This window comes from Amphiura filiformis, chromosome 20 (assembly GCF_039555335.1).
Source record: "Amphiura filiformis chromosome 20, Afil_fr2py, whole genome shotgun sequence".
In the NCBI taxonomy this organism is placed as follows: Eukaryota; Metazoa; Echinodermata; class Ophiuroidea; order Amphilepidida; family Amphiuridae; genus Amphiura; species Amphiura filiformis.
The window spans coordinates 22,015,857-22,031,289 of NC_092647.1; the positions used below are offsets into that span (position 1 = coordinate 22,015,857).

General features: G+C 38.1%; 1 protein-coding gene across 2 annotated transcripts in view; it reads right to left on the bottom strand.

Annotated features, from left to right (window-relative positions):
• Positions 1 to 15,433, bottom strand: part of LOC140142488 (guanine nucleotide-binding protein G(q) subunit alpha-like) — a 74,384-nt gene that overhangs the window by 10,738 nt on the left and 48,213 nt on the right. For both annotated transcript variants that reach the window (XM_072164472.1, XM_072164471.1), the window contains exon 4: positions 986 to 1,114. In XM_072164472.1, the coding sequence (XP_072020573.1) occupies positions 986 to 1,114 (129 nt within the window). The remainder of the gene's footprint in view (positions 1 to 985; positions 1,115 to 15,433) is intronic.

A 15,433-nucleotide genomic window follows, 5' to 3' on the forward strand; every position in this document is an offset into this window, starting at 1 on the left:
TTGTTGTCTGTGCACTTTTGTATTCCCATTGGTCCCTGTTATATTTCCAGGTTTAACAGTTCTGTTGGCCTTGGAATTGGTCATTTTTGGCTATCAAACTTAACCTACTTCTATGCCTACATTTGTTGTTAAAATTTTGTCCCCTTTTGCGTACTGTCTGTATTTTACTTCTCCCCGCGTCAAGTTGGTGTAGCTTGCTCTTTTTTCTTTCCAGTGAGAAAGATGTATACCAAAGAGTGCCTACAGGCAATGTTATGATTCAAGGTAGGCACTCTAGCCCCCCAACCCAGTTTCATAACTAGTTTACGAAACTTGTAGGAAAACTAAAATGTTATGAATGCATTTTCTGTGCTGCTTCCTAAACCCGTAACTATACACAACCATTGAAATGAGCAAAATTAAAATAAAGCCCAAAACAAACAGGTTTGTATCAGTGTGCATAAATATGTGGAAGCCATTCTACCTTGTAGTCCTATGGGGTGGGCCTTTTTTCCAGGCGTAGCAACAGAAAACAAAACAAGATCGCCAGTGGTGCAAAAGCCTCACCTAAATTGAACATTTACAACTGGAAATGTATGAGACTTTTTTTGTTGTTGCTTAGTTGGTACCTTACTATACAAGGTTAAGGTCTTTGCCTTTGGTACAAGAGGTCCCGGGTTCAATTCCCAGCAGGACCATTCCGCTCTCCCTGTGGCTCATCTGATAAAGGCGGGACAGATGACCCATGATAAAAGACCTTGTTACAGTTAGTTCTGATCAGGGTAACAAGCCCGATTGTTGGCTACACTTAACTCTCCTGTAAAAATTGCTCCGACCACCTATCTACGACGACCCCCTTCGTTCATCAGGTCACTTCTGCCTGGCCGAAGATTCGTCAGCGTTATCTCCTAGATTTCAACTTTTAATGCCAAGATATGCTAGGCATAAAAAAAGTCTTTCTTGCAACATCTTTGAAAATACGCAATATACTAAATACTTCACTTACCTAAAAATTATAGAATCTAAGTCAAAGGGGTACTCAATGATGCCTGTTGTGGGTACTCGTACTCTCAGCACATCTTGTTCTGTCGGTAAGTAGTTGTAATCGCAGATTCTATTTAAATCACTAAGGTAACTGTAGAGTGACGGAGAAAGCGAGAGGGGGAGACAAAAATGAATGGCAAAGGTTAGTACGGTTCATCCAAATTTGATTAATTATGTAAAACAACGGTAAGACTTGTACTGAAATCCCCTACACCATAGGCAGGGCAACGGCAGGAATTCAAACCACTTAGCGCACGCCCAAGGAAAACACAGTTGTAAATTACAAATGATGTGGTGAAAAGGGTATCCAGATCCGAATGTTTCAGTATTTCATAAGACCCTTACATCTTAATTTGTCCAAACTTGGTTCAACTCGTTGATGACTTAAAATGCCTTTCATCACCTGATTCCTGGGTGAAGATTAGGAAACCCAAGGCAGCACACCTTGCTCACCATGTGTGCGCATCACAACAGTTTTGACAGGAATTGAATCAGGCTACCTTGACTTTCAGGCATTGAGTCGAAATGCATGGCCAATGCCCTCATCAGATCACTGCATTTGGTGCATAGTTCAAATATATATATTTAAAATCCAAGGAAAATGAGCAATGAAAATGTCCATAAAGATCCAATTGGCAAACCAGTTGATAATTCACAAATACTTTGGTGCCACAAGGCTATTCCAGTTACTTATCTTCCACACAGGGAGTGCGAATTTCAATTGGGGTTACCTGAAAAGACAACTCCTATAGGGAGTGTCTGGATTTCAACTGGAATAACCTGTTATCTTCATTTTGCCTGATTGGATCAAATATACTGAATTTGTTGATTACAGGTCATAATAAACTTATTTATATATTTCAAAACAAAAATTACAAAACAGTAGGTAATTATAACACACAAGCACACACCACAGACACACACGAACTGTGAACTGTTAAAACAACAATTAACATGAGAGAAAAAAAAAGCAATGTTAGAAATGCACATTTTTAAGCAACCATCCCATACGAGAAGACATCATGTGGATCACACATCTTCATTGATTAGTATACAGAGTGCAGCAGCAATTTGAAGCATTGAAGCTGCATTTTCAGTTTTGGAAAACTATATTTATACCATTTTTCACCCTGATGTGGCAGTGACGTCAGTGTGCATTTCATTGGACACAGCTTCAAATCGCTAGTGTTCGCTCAAAGCTCTGACGCACTCACGTACGCATAGATACGCGCATGAAACAGCTGCGCGTTGATGTCACTGCCACATCGAAGTGGAAAATGGTACAGTAGGCGAGGTGCTTCTCCTCCAGTAGGTGGCTCTACTTGTCACAATAAGGCATACAAGATTTCTACCCATACCAATCCAAGTATGATCTCTTGCAAGTTGCTATAATCAATTCATTTGACATGCCCGCCAATTCCATTTGAGTGAGAGGTATGTTCATGTACAATCTTGCAGATGTCATATATGATTTAATACCTCATCATCCCTCTTGCAGAAATGGAACTGGTAGGCATATCAAATGAATAGATCTTAGATATAAACTGTTCAAGTGAGCCATACTATAAATTTATGTACACTTTGGTGTCTAACATTGGCTCTATCCACAAACTATATTGTACCATACCTGGTGATTTTACTGCCTAGTAACCACTCTGTGGAGAGTGGAGTCAAAACCCATGTACCACTCCCATGTACCACTCCAGACATAACGAGTCACATGGGAGATTACTTGTCCCACCCTCTAGTATAAACTTCAAAAATAAACAGACCCACCCAAAGAGTGGTCCTACTCCAGACATAACATGTGACATGGTAGACTACTAATGTACCATCCTCATATTCCAGGTGTGCCCAGAGAATGGTCTTTTTACAAGGGTTCCTTCCATGTGGGTGTATACTCACTAGTACTTTTAGGACACAACCATGCCCTCAGCATGTTTGTAAACATAGATTGTCAACATACAGCATTTAGTGTAATAAATAACAGGTGTTGGCCAGACAGTGGTCTCTTTTTCCATGTATCACTCTGCCTTGGTACAAGTAACTTATTCCACTCGTGGCCTTCAGGCCACTCGTGGAATAACTATTACTTATTAAACCATACTCTGAAGTTTGTGCAGATCGTCTCATATGAATGAATATCTTTTGAAATAAAGAATACAATTCAATAAACACAAAAGTGTGCATGGCTAGATAGCAACATCCTGCCCTGTACATGTTCAAGGGAGGACACGTAACACACTTTAGGCTCTCAGAATTGCTCGACAACTTCTTAAATATTTACAATCAAGTCCTACTAAGTTCAGTGGATATTCAGTTGCCCAGTGACAAATTACATTGTTATTCCTGCATCAAAAAGCACGATCCAGTCCTTTGGCAAAAACCATTTGCTCCTCAAAAGCTTCTTTTTAGTATGAAGAGAACAGTAACCCCATAGATGGTTCATCCGACCATATATACATGTACCAGCCCCCTAAAATCTCCTTAATTCATGTCTACTTAAAGTGTCTACAATCCAATTGTTAGTAATATACAATTCCATAAGAATTCAATTCAATTGTTACAACATACATGTATAATAATGTAAAAAAACATAAAACAGCGTAATTATGTTATAACAGCATGATTTATTACTCGGAGTTTCACGCCTAAAGCGGCGATCATCAGATAAATAGCTGAACACTGAACTGTAACTCCAAAACAAAACAAATAAATTCACAGCGTTGAAAGCGTACGCGTCTTCACTAGAAAAGTATGACAGCGCGCATGTTTAAAAACGGATGACACAGTGTATACGCACGCATAATGTAAATATTTACATGCATAACAAAATTAATACACCCGATATTAAACTAAATAAACACATATAATTACAAATTCTTATCACATACACTATAAACTCAAAGTGTCACAAACATTTTGTTTACCATGTGAAGATCAACCAATACTACAATGTATATACATGTACAGATGAATCAAATCTGCCATTGTTTTGTAGATTTCACACTTTCAAACTGTTTCACCAACTTTCCCCCAACTTATCTCAGATTGGACCATTTAGTGTGGTTCACAACTGACCCACCACCAGATTAAGATCATGTCTTCCATCTATACAGGGGGTGTATGGATTTCAACTGGAATAGCCCATTACAACTTACAAACACATTTTTTTCTAATATTTTGTAAGATGATACTCAAATTTCGACATCCTTAGTCGTTAATAGTCGACTAGTCACAACTATTTGGTGCAGAGTAGTCAACTACTACATATGCTTTAATCTTGCAACCCTAACCAACAGCCAAGTGGACAATTCCAGACCTAATTTTTTCACTTTCTACAATGGTCCGTAACAGGGTTTGCCCGTTTTAACCGCCATTTTTACCACTTGGTTTAAAAAGTGGCAAGGTCTCTCTAAAATCCAACAACCAAAAAAAAGAAGTTTATCGCCCACAAGCTATTTGTACTGTTGTCAATATTTAAATTCTTCTTCAACATTCAATCAAGTGGACAAGGTTTTTAACATGTTGTCAAGGTACAATTGTAACATAAAAGTCGGTTGCTTTGCTGTTTGTCCAAGTCATACATGTAATAGACTCAAGTATGGACAATGCATCACTTAAGACCATCAAAACTGACCTGCAAACTTCAAACAACTCATCTAAACTATTGTTTTACAAACATTGCCTATTTCTGAAACAAAATTGTCCATAAAACTGATCATTCTTGTTCAACTTTCAAATACTCAAATGCCACTTCATAACAAAGACAATCAATAGCACACCGCAATGTCTGACTTCCTGTAATTGCTAAGTAAATATTTTCAGGCATGTAAAGAAGAGGCAAAGTAGTCAAACTAGTAAAAGAAAATCACAACTTTCCAGTCGTTTAGCGAGTCCAACAAAATGACACCCAGAGGCTGAGAGAAAAACAAATGGTTGGTCATCCTAACTTTTCTGGTGTAGGTGGGCCGGATTTACGTGGGAAGACTTTCAAAGAAAATCATGGCTAAAAACTTCATATTTAACTTACCAACAAAGCCTTTTAAGATGTTTAGCTTCAACATAAAACGTCAAGTTTTAAGATATTTTCATCAAAATATCAAGAGCTATCTCAAGAACCACTGAACCAATACAAGGCTTGTTTGTACTCATTTTAATCTTTTTCATCTTTCGTACGGCATGACATGCGTTGCTTCAGGATAAAAAGTGACGCCTGGTCCGTTTTTAGGCGAGTCACAGGTCGCCTGATAAATTCCCCTTCAGAGTGGAAATGTTTGCAAGATTAATTTTATGCACTTTGCCCAATGTATATCTCTGCTGGATTGCGTTAGCAGGCATGTTTCAATATTGCGACCAGTGAAATACCCAACTATGTCGCTTCCAAACTCGAGACGAAACAAAGAATTCTGGTGACGAGTGTGTTGTTCACTCAATACATGATGATGTTGAATTGCAGGTGATTTACATTTCAATGACATGCAAAAAGCGATGCCAGAATGTGTTTTTTTCAATTGAAATCCATCCACCCCTATGGAGGACATGACCTAAATCTACCACACAAGGGAGTATAAATTTCAAAATTTGAAATCAACATCCCTTGAGTAAGTTCATGGATTTCAACTGGAACAACCCACACATACCCCCTCCCCCCTTTTACTATGACTTCCAAGTCAGCCATGGTCTTTTAGGCGTCTCATGTAGACTAGTACACACAATTTAACGCTTGAATACAAAAAGGCCATAAGTGCTTTATTACTTTGCACTTACTGACCTTCTTACATTCAACTGACGAAAATTTGAATTTCATGGCGCTTTCATGAGCACAATATAGTGAATGAGCAACAACTTATGTGTGAATGACACAGCATAAAGTGCATGTTTATTATCATAGAGTGTGTACTAGTAATACATGCAAGGTCTTAGCTAGCCATGCGTCCACCCGTCTTTAAGACGGCTTAATCTAATTTTAGACGGGTGGATTTAATGGATTTTACAGATGTGATAGCTCTAAAACAGATGATTTTAAGGTTATATGAGCTTGAGACTAATTCAGAGTGACATGTAAAGGCCAAATCAGGACATATTTGACCCTAGTGACCCTTCCATGTTGTTTTATATTTGAGGGTCAAATTTTGGTGTCTGCTTGGACGGGTGGTTTCTGATTTCTGGCTAAGACGATACTTTCTCATAGTGAGTTTTCATTTCAAACGTGTTTTTTTCTTCGTGAAATTGGTTGCACAAAATTTGACTAGATAAATATTTATAGTGTACTGTAATAAATTACATATTTGAGAGCTTGAGATTTTTTTACGCCAACGCTTACTCATACGCAGGGACAGGCGATTTGCGCGGAAAAAAATAGCAAATTGCGCAGAACTTTTTTTTTTCAGTGCAAATCATGTATCCCTAAATTGCGCGGAATTGCGCGGAAAGAAAGTTCCGCGCAAATCGCCTGTCCCTGCTCATACGCCAGTTATATCAACTGAAAATCATTCTACTCCGCTGATTTCTCCTCCTTTATTTCGAAACAGAATATGCGTAAAGGTAAGCATAGATGCGTTAGAAATCACAATCTTGCCGTCTTAATGGTCTATTCCAGTTGAAATCCATCTATCCATAGATATATCTTCCAACTATGGAATACATGACCTTAATCTTCCACACAGGTAGTGTGAATTTCAAATGAAATCTACACCCTATGGAAGATTAAGGTCATGTCTTCTATGCTGGGGTATGGATTTCAATTGGAATTGCACAATGTCATTGCTGTGATATTTTCAAGATGCATATATTTTGATCAGCTCTTAATCGACAGGCCCAAATAACATCGCGTGTATATAATTTATATAATATAATTTGTCTGTCTTGTGACAACTCACCAGAAGTATCACAAATTATTATTTAAGTTGTATACTTTTTTTATGCATGCACAATATAGACCAGACAGCTCAACAATATTACTCTTAACCTGGGTCTACTTTCGGCGAAGTGGTCAAAACCTAACAATTTCAGCCGATTACAAGCTGATCAAACTATAGTCTTTAATAAAACACATCCTATCATGTTTTAACCAAAAGATGACAACTGGGATATTTCATACATGTATTACCCCTGTAATGATTGTCCAATGACATTCATTTAAGGAGATGTGAATTCCATATTAGGATACCTGAATTCCCATTTTAGGATACATTAATTCCATTTTAGGATACATAAATTCCATATAAGGATACATGAATTCTGAATGAATATAGCACACTGCATAACAATCAAATCACAGAGCGATTACCGAATACGGTACAACTCTACTAGTCTTATTACAAGACTGGCCTACCCCAACCCTAACCCTAAACTCCATAGAGGACTGGACTCGCAAGTCTAGCAAGTTGCACCCTATTCGGTAATTGTACTCAAATCACATAATAGTTTATAGTAATTTCACATATTCCACATGTCCAGATGACTCTTCTCTCCCAACTGATGAAAAGACGGTCTTCATACAAACACTGGCCAGTTCCTCGTCTTGCTGTCATCATCTTCTTATGTTAAACCTTGGCAAAGTTGAACATATATGAAATATACCATGGCAAGGTGAAGAGTGACATCGCAGCAGGTACCATACATAATTGACATAAAATACCGTTAATAGTTATGAGTTCAGCATAAATGCCGAATATCGATTTCTCTCTTAATCAATCAATTCACATGAATGCATGAATTCTCTTGAATTGGAGGACTGGGGATCAGAGAGTAGAGACCCAGAGGGCAGCATGTCCATTAGGCAAAAAAAAAAAAGTTGTTTGCTTGCCCTCAACCGACCGACCCTAATTTTGGAAATCAGAAAAAAGTGGTTTTTTTTCTATTTACTGTACAAAAGAATACCGACCCTATTTTTGGAAATTCCTGAAAAAGTTTTTTTTTTCTTTTCAAATTTTTGCATTCTGAAGATGTAAAAAAAATGTATTTTAGAGCTTGTGTTCAACATTTTAGTTGTTTTCTAATATTAGTTGATTCATTTTGACACCAAAATTGTCTGATTTTTCATATTTTGAGCCTTAATTAATACAAACATTAGAGTTTCCTAGTAATTAAAAAAAAAAAAAAAAAAGAAATCCCGACCGACCGACCGACCCAATTGTTAAAATTCAATTGAGGGCAAGCAAACAATTTTTTTTTCTTGGCCTTATCTAACAGGGAAGTTGACCTAATCAGTGTGATAAGCGAGTTACAGATGGTAGCATACAGGGTTACTGTCTGAACCCTGTCCTGGATAATTGTTTAGTATACACCACTAGACATAAGACGTCATTGGCCGGCAGTATGCGCACAAATTATGGCAATTTCCATTGTTCTTTGCCCTGCAGTGTGTGTTTACACATCGTAGTTTGCTCAGGGCATGTGCATTTTAAATTGCCCACCACATTTCATATAGTGCAAGAAAGCCATTGAACAGTGTCACGATTCATTCAAGCATATCGATAGACCAGTCCCTCGAAGATTAATTTACAAACTTAAGAAATAAACAAAGAGACTACTAATTTTCCATCTCTCTGCTACTGGACCAATTTTGCGTTGTCACCAAGACTTCCTGTTATACCATTTTTCACCCAATGTGGCAGTGACGCTAGTGCGCATTTTCATTAGGCGCAGCCTCAAATCACTAGCGCTGGCGTACACACACACACGCTTCAAGACGCCGCATAGAACAGCTGCTTCAAGGAGCTGACGTCACTGCCGCATCAGGGTAAAAAATGGTATAGTGCTGTATCCCGACATGTCTTGGCGGGGGACTAATAATAATCTACTACCAGTTGGTCTAATTTCTTTGTGTTCGTTGTGTTTTCTTCAAAGCATTGTATATAAGCATTATTATATTGTATAAGCTTAATGTTATGTAAATCACCCAATTACCAGATACTCAACCAAATTAAGATGGATTTCTTTCATTTTGTGATCCAATTTTAAAGACTCCCGGCCCCACTACATCCAAAAATCAGGATTTAGTTATTCCAACATGTCACCATAAAATCTGGTTAATCTCACTACTTCCTGCCACTTCAACTTTTGCATGTGCAAATAAAGCAGACATGCCGTTTCCAGATACCATACCACATTGTCTTTCATTTCATTTCATATTTATTAAGTCTTATCAACAACAACAATTGACATTTTAAAAGGCACATATAGAAAATACTTAAATACATTTTATAAAAACAGAATAAGAAATATAAACAGCACATATTTATAGAGATCACGTTGATAAGACCAAGGATAGCCCAAAAAGCCATGGAGGCTTATTTCCATTGGGGTCCTTTAAAAGGGGACAACATCAATGACAAAAGAAGGAAACAAACGAAACAGTCAAGTACTAGAACTACCCCCTTCTCGTGATCTTGCTTTTGTAGCAAGATGAGCTTTTACTTCTTTTTTGAAGTTGGCATAGCCATTGATGGATTTAATATTGCTTGGGAGACAGTTCCAGGCCTTGACTGTAGTGTATTGGAAGGTGCTACCAATTTGCCCATGAAACTTTGGAACAACAAAATTGAGGTGGCTATCCCTGGTATTATACCGGTGTCTTTCAGTTACTTTTATAAAATGGTCACTCAGATAATCTGGAGACATGTTATTAAAAATTTTAAAAGCATGGTTAAGCTTCAATTGTTTAACTCTATCAACAGTATTTAAAAATCAAGCCTATCAAGTTCAGCTTGGCCAACATGTGTCCGTGAGTCCAGACCAAGAATGAACCTAACAATTCTATTTTGCATGACTTGAAGTTTATTTTGGAGTTTTTTAGAAAGACCAGAGAACCAAGAAGAACAAGAATAATCAAAATAGCACTGAATCAAAGCAGACACTAAAGTTTTGCGAGTTTTTGATCAAGAAACTGAGCTTGTCTGAATAAAAATTGAGTCTTGCACCAGCCTTTTTTAGAACCATATTAGCAATTGATTCACCTGATAAGTACTGATCTAATGTGATACCCAAATATTTAACAGATTGGGTAGATTGGATAGGTTCATTATTGCACATGACATTAAAATCACATTGTTTCTTCAATTTCCTGTGTGAACCAAACAGAATGGCCTCGGTCTTACCCAAGTGAAGAGACAGCTTATTGTCAATAAGCCACTGTTGACAAGACTCCAATTCCTTGCTGAGCTTGGAAGAAATTTCCTTTGGATCTTTGCCGTCAATAAGCAATGCACTATCGTCTGCATAAAGTAAAAGCTTACAGTCAACACTAATTGGCATGTCGTTGACGTAGCAGAGAAATAAGAGTGGCCCCAGGACACTGCCTTGGGGCACACCGCATGTAATTGCCATAGGTTTGGAGTTGGATTTATTAACACACACTATCTGCTGTCTCTCACTTAGGTAAGACCTAAACCAATCTACTGATTCAATCCCCATTGCACGGAGCTTATTGCACAAAATATCGTGGTTGACCGTATCAAAGGCTTTCTGTAGGTCCAACATCACCATACCAGTGTAATTGCCTTGAGAAATCTGTGTATGTACGAGCTCAGTGAGGTGAATAAGGCAAGTGTCGGTAGAGTAAGTGCCTCTAAAACCAGATTGATGGGAATAAAGAAGATGATGGTCAGTTAAATACTGGTAAAGTTGATTGTGCACAGACTTCTCAAGAATCTTTGAGATTACACTTAGTATGCTGATGGGCCTATAGTTACCAACCATTGATCTACTACCTTTTTTAAATAGTGGGGTGACACGTGCACACTTCAATTCAACAGGAACTGAATTGGTTAAAATAGACAAATTAATAATAGAAGTAATAGGATCTTTCAGGACAGAAGCCCCATCCCTTAGAAATTTAGCAGGAATGTTGTCCAATCCAGTACTTTTATTAGGATGTAATTTGCACAATTCAGAAAAGACAAAATCAGTGGTAACAGGAGAGAGTTTAAAACTACATTCAGTGATACCTTTATCAGAATAAAACTTCTGGAATTTTTGCGAGTCAGTGCTGAATTCATTTTAGTGAGAGGAAGCTTTTGACAAGGTTACTAGCAACAGTGGTATAAAAAGTGTTGATGTGATCAGCAACTTTAGTAGAATCAAAACAAGTTTCTCCGTCAATTTCCAAAACAACTTTGCACTGCTCTTTAGTTTTAGTACTGTAGCCAAGGGCTTTCAACTGCTGCCAAAGTTTTTTGGGGTTATTTTTATGCTCATCATTTGATATTATCAAAACATAAACAGCCTTGCCATTACCGATGCGTTAAGGGGGTACTACACCCCTGTGGTAAATTTGTGACTATTTTTGCATTTTTCTCAAAAAGTAATAACACACTGGTAATAAAAGTTATGTATATTATTGGGGCAAGGAATCCAATTACTACACTGAAATTTTAGTGACTAAAGACAACCGGTTCAGTATAGGAAACGAGGTACATCCTAGCGGTACCTTATTTCTTATCATAAATAACAAACCGCTTGTCTTGGGTCACTAAAATTCCAGTGTAGTAATTGACTCCTTGCCCTATAATATACATAACTTTGTTAACACTGTGTTATTAGTTTTTGAGAAAAATGCAAAAATAGACACAAATTTATCGAGGGGTGTAGTACCCCCTTAATACAGTCACCACAATGCGGCCTTGCCATTTTTCATTCCATTTATGTAAGTGTAATGAGCTACTATAGTGTATCTCATCTCAAGTATCTGCCAGGAATACCGACCTAAAGCGGTGAACACTTGAAGAGACAAGAAAGATCGCTCGCCCGACTATCTTCCAAAAGGCCTACGAGGGTTACTTCTCCATAGCAGTTTGAACGCTGCTGCACCCGGTCAAGCGCTCCACCAGGAGATCTCACATCAAATCCTTCATAGAATTACACTCATCAAAAGACAGTTTCAAGTACTCTTTTATACCCAGAACTCTTACAGATTGGAACAACCTGCCACAACATATTATCAGAATAGAAGATCCCGCAGCATTTAAGCATCAGCTACACAACCACAAGAATCAAAGCACTAGCGCGCACACAATAACCGACTTGCCTTTTTCCACCTGGAGTGTTGAGCCGTAATTTAAAGAAGGAGAACTTGAGCGTAACGTCCACTGGATTATGCTGTGGCAGATTCGAATTGGTGCGCTTACGCAGTTAAATCGCCAGCGTACGGACAAATTGACCTCCTACGCGTGTGCATATGCCCTACCGGATTAGGTTAGCTCGCATGATTCAAACCTGCCACTTCCAAATCCAACATGGCGTTTCTCTCAACTTGAGACGAGACAGACTATAGTACAATACTCGCTTATTATTCACAGGATTATTTCTCTTTATGACATTCACATAGTATCAAATCAAGCAACAATCTTTGTTTTGCTGACGCAATGCACAGCTGCAGCTTTGGCGGATCATCTTTGCAAGTCTAGCCAAAATGCACAAGTGGCCTACATGATTGTACTTCCCAGTGTTCATTTTTAGTTGACTAAAGAGTAGGCAACTGTTGCATGCAGAAAGGCAGCAGGGCAACTTCCAATGTCGTGTGGCAATGTCCGTAAGTGTAATTTCTTACGCTTTGCAGATTTTGGAGTAATTTTCTTCTTTTTCAAGTCACAATTTTGAGGTTCTTACAGAAGATTGAAAAGAAAACATGTGATATCAAGCATAATCAGTCTGAAGTCAGGGTTGCCAAACCCGCGATTTGGTAGCCCAATTGGGCGACTTTTGAAGATTTTTTCCGCGACTTTTGACAATTTCCTGTCCCATAGAAACCAATGGTTAAGAAAAAAATTGGGCGACTTTTTCAACATTGGCTCTCATGACTTCCAATAGTTTCATGTCCCATAGAAACCAATGGTAAAGAGAAAAATTGGGCGACTTTTCGATTATTTGACCCGCGATTCGGGCTGAAATCTTTTGGCAACCCTGTCTGAAGTCAGACCTATTCAATTTTCAGTTTCTTATATATAGGATTGGAAACAGCATTTGCAAAGCTACATTCTGCAGAAAATCCCATTGAATTTGGACAACCAGTTCAAAAGATATGGGCAGTTAAAGAGTTTCCAAAACATAGGAAACAAAAGAAAATGCAGCCTTTGTTTGGCTGTTATTTTTGTGGGGTTTTAATTCTTGTAATTTGTCTGAGTCGTGGGTTCAGCCGCGTAATTTCAGAATCAGATTTTAAAGGAGTTATTTCATGATCCTAGCATCCTCTTTTAATGACATTTTTCAGTCGATATCAACTAAAAACAGCTTATTCCTAAAATTTCAGTTGATTCTTGATTTTGCGCTTGAGAGTTATGCATGTTTATGTGTATTACACTGCTCCATAGACAATGTGTTGTAATTTTGTTCTGGTGTACCAGAACATAATTAAAATTTCATGATATTTTTGCTAAACGAATTAATCTGCAAGAGGTTTTTTGTACATAAACATTATGTAGCCAGAGGTTTTCAGTGGTATAAAAATCTCAACTTTTTTTGAGAAAAGTGAGGGGGATGCTGTGGATCATGAAATGCCCTTTTTAAAACCCTGCAAAGCATATCTGACCCATTATTCAGCATCGAAGTGGTTACGTAATTCTCTTGGTTACCGGATCACGCTACTTTGGTATGCCTTCGAGTGCCATATACTTTATGTGGTGATCATTTCGATCGTGGTTCATTACTCTAGCGCGTGATCCCGTTGACATAGTAACATTACGTAACTTCGATACTGAATAGGCTTAATGTGCCTGCACCTGTCTGAAACTAGCGAATATAAGAAAATACAACCGTTCAGAACAGTTCAAAACACAAAAAAATAATACCACTAAAATATATACAGTCGTAAAGCAGACAAAAGCAATAATAACTTGACACACTTATAAATCTCAATATCCTATTATGTAATACAATTTTTTATACAGGGAAACTCAAGGCAGAAAAGTCGATTTTGATATTTGAGATAAGACCCAAATTATTGGGCAATTTGATTGAATTTTTCACCGTTTTAAGCAGTAAACCCCACAGCAAAAGTCATTAAATAGTATTCAAATAAAAAAGGCCTTGCCATTAATGCATTAATCCAGTTACCCCACTGCAGCCTTGCCATTATGTAAGTGTGATGTGCTACTATAGTGCGTCTCATCTCAAGTTGAGAGTAACGCCACGTTGGATTATTCTCTTGGTCGGGCTGACGTCACAAAGGGGAAAAGGCTTTGTAAAACCAGTATGCGCATGTGCTGTTCCCCTTCCTCGAGCTGGTTGCTATGCGCGCGCTTGTGCAAAGGGGACAAAGGGGACAATGTTCCTGGATGTCTGACCGAGTGAATACTGTGGCAGATTAGAATCGGTGCGCTTACGTAGTTACATCTCCAGTGTTCGGACAAATCGCCTTCCTGCGCATGTATACCTCCCACAGGATTAGGTTACCGCACATGATTCGAATCTGCCACTGCAAAATCCCAACATGGCGTTACTTTCCGACATGGCGTTAACTTTGAGACGAGACAGACTATAGTACAATACTCATGATTGTTTCACTTCCATCGACACGCATAAATCAATATTACATATTGTAATGACATAATTTCATAGTATCATGTCACACAACAATCTTTGTTCTGCCATGCACAGCTGCAGCTTTGGTGGATCATGTTGTACGTCTAGCCAAAATGCACAAATGGCCTACACGTACTTCGGAATGTTAATTTTTAGTTGTCTAAAAAGTGGGCAACTTTTGCATGCATCAATTTTCTCTGCTGTAAAAGCACATTCCTGAGTGTAATTTTGGACTACTTTGCTGGTTTTTAAAGTCACGATTTTGAGGTTTCTTACTTAGACCTACTATAGATAATATTTGTGCGTTTTTATTTTCGCAGCAGCTGTGTTGAGCATGAAAATTAATATTCCACGAAATTTCTGCTTCTACAGTATTTTGCCCTTTCCTAGTGTCTTTAGGCAAATTTATCGATCATTGTTGAAGTACAGACAGTGTACTTGATCAAAATGATCATCCTGATTGGGTGATTAATTGTCTGAATTTACCCAAATTTTGGGATTTGAAGTTACCAGGGTTGCCGAAAATGTTCAGCTCGAATCACAGATCAAATCATCGAAAAGTCACCCAATTTTGTCTTCAGGAAACTACAAGAAGTCACAGGAATGCTGAAAAATCACCAAATTTCTTAACCATTGATTTTTTGAGACAGCAAATGTTCAAAAGTCGCAGGAGGAAAAACTTCAAAAGCTGCCCAATTAGGCTACCAAATCATGGGTTTGGCAACCCTAAAGGCTATTCTTCCTAAAAAATTGGCAACACTTGAGTGCAAATCACTCACCCTTGGCCTATTACAACACACAAGTCTGTGGGCAGCCTGGAAGGGCTATTAATGTACAGCGCGAACATTTTTCCCTAGGTTTTAATTCTTTTTTTTTTCAAGATCAA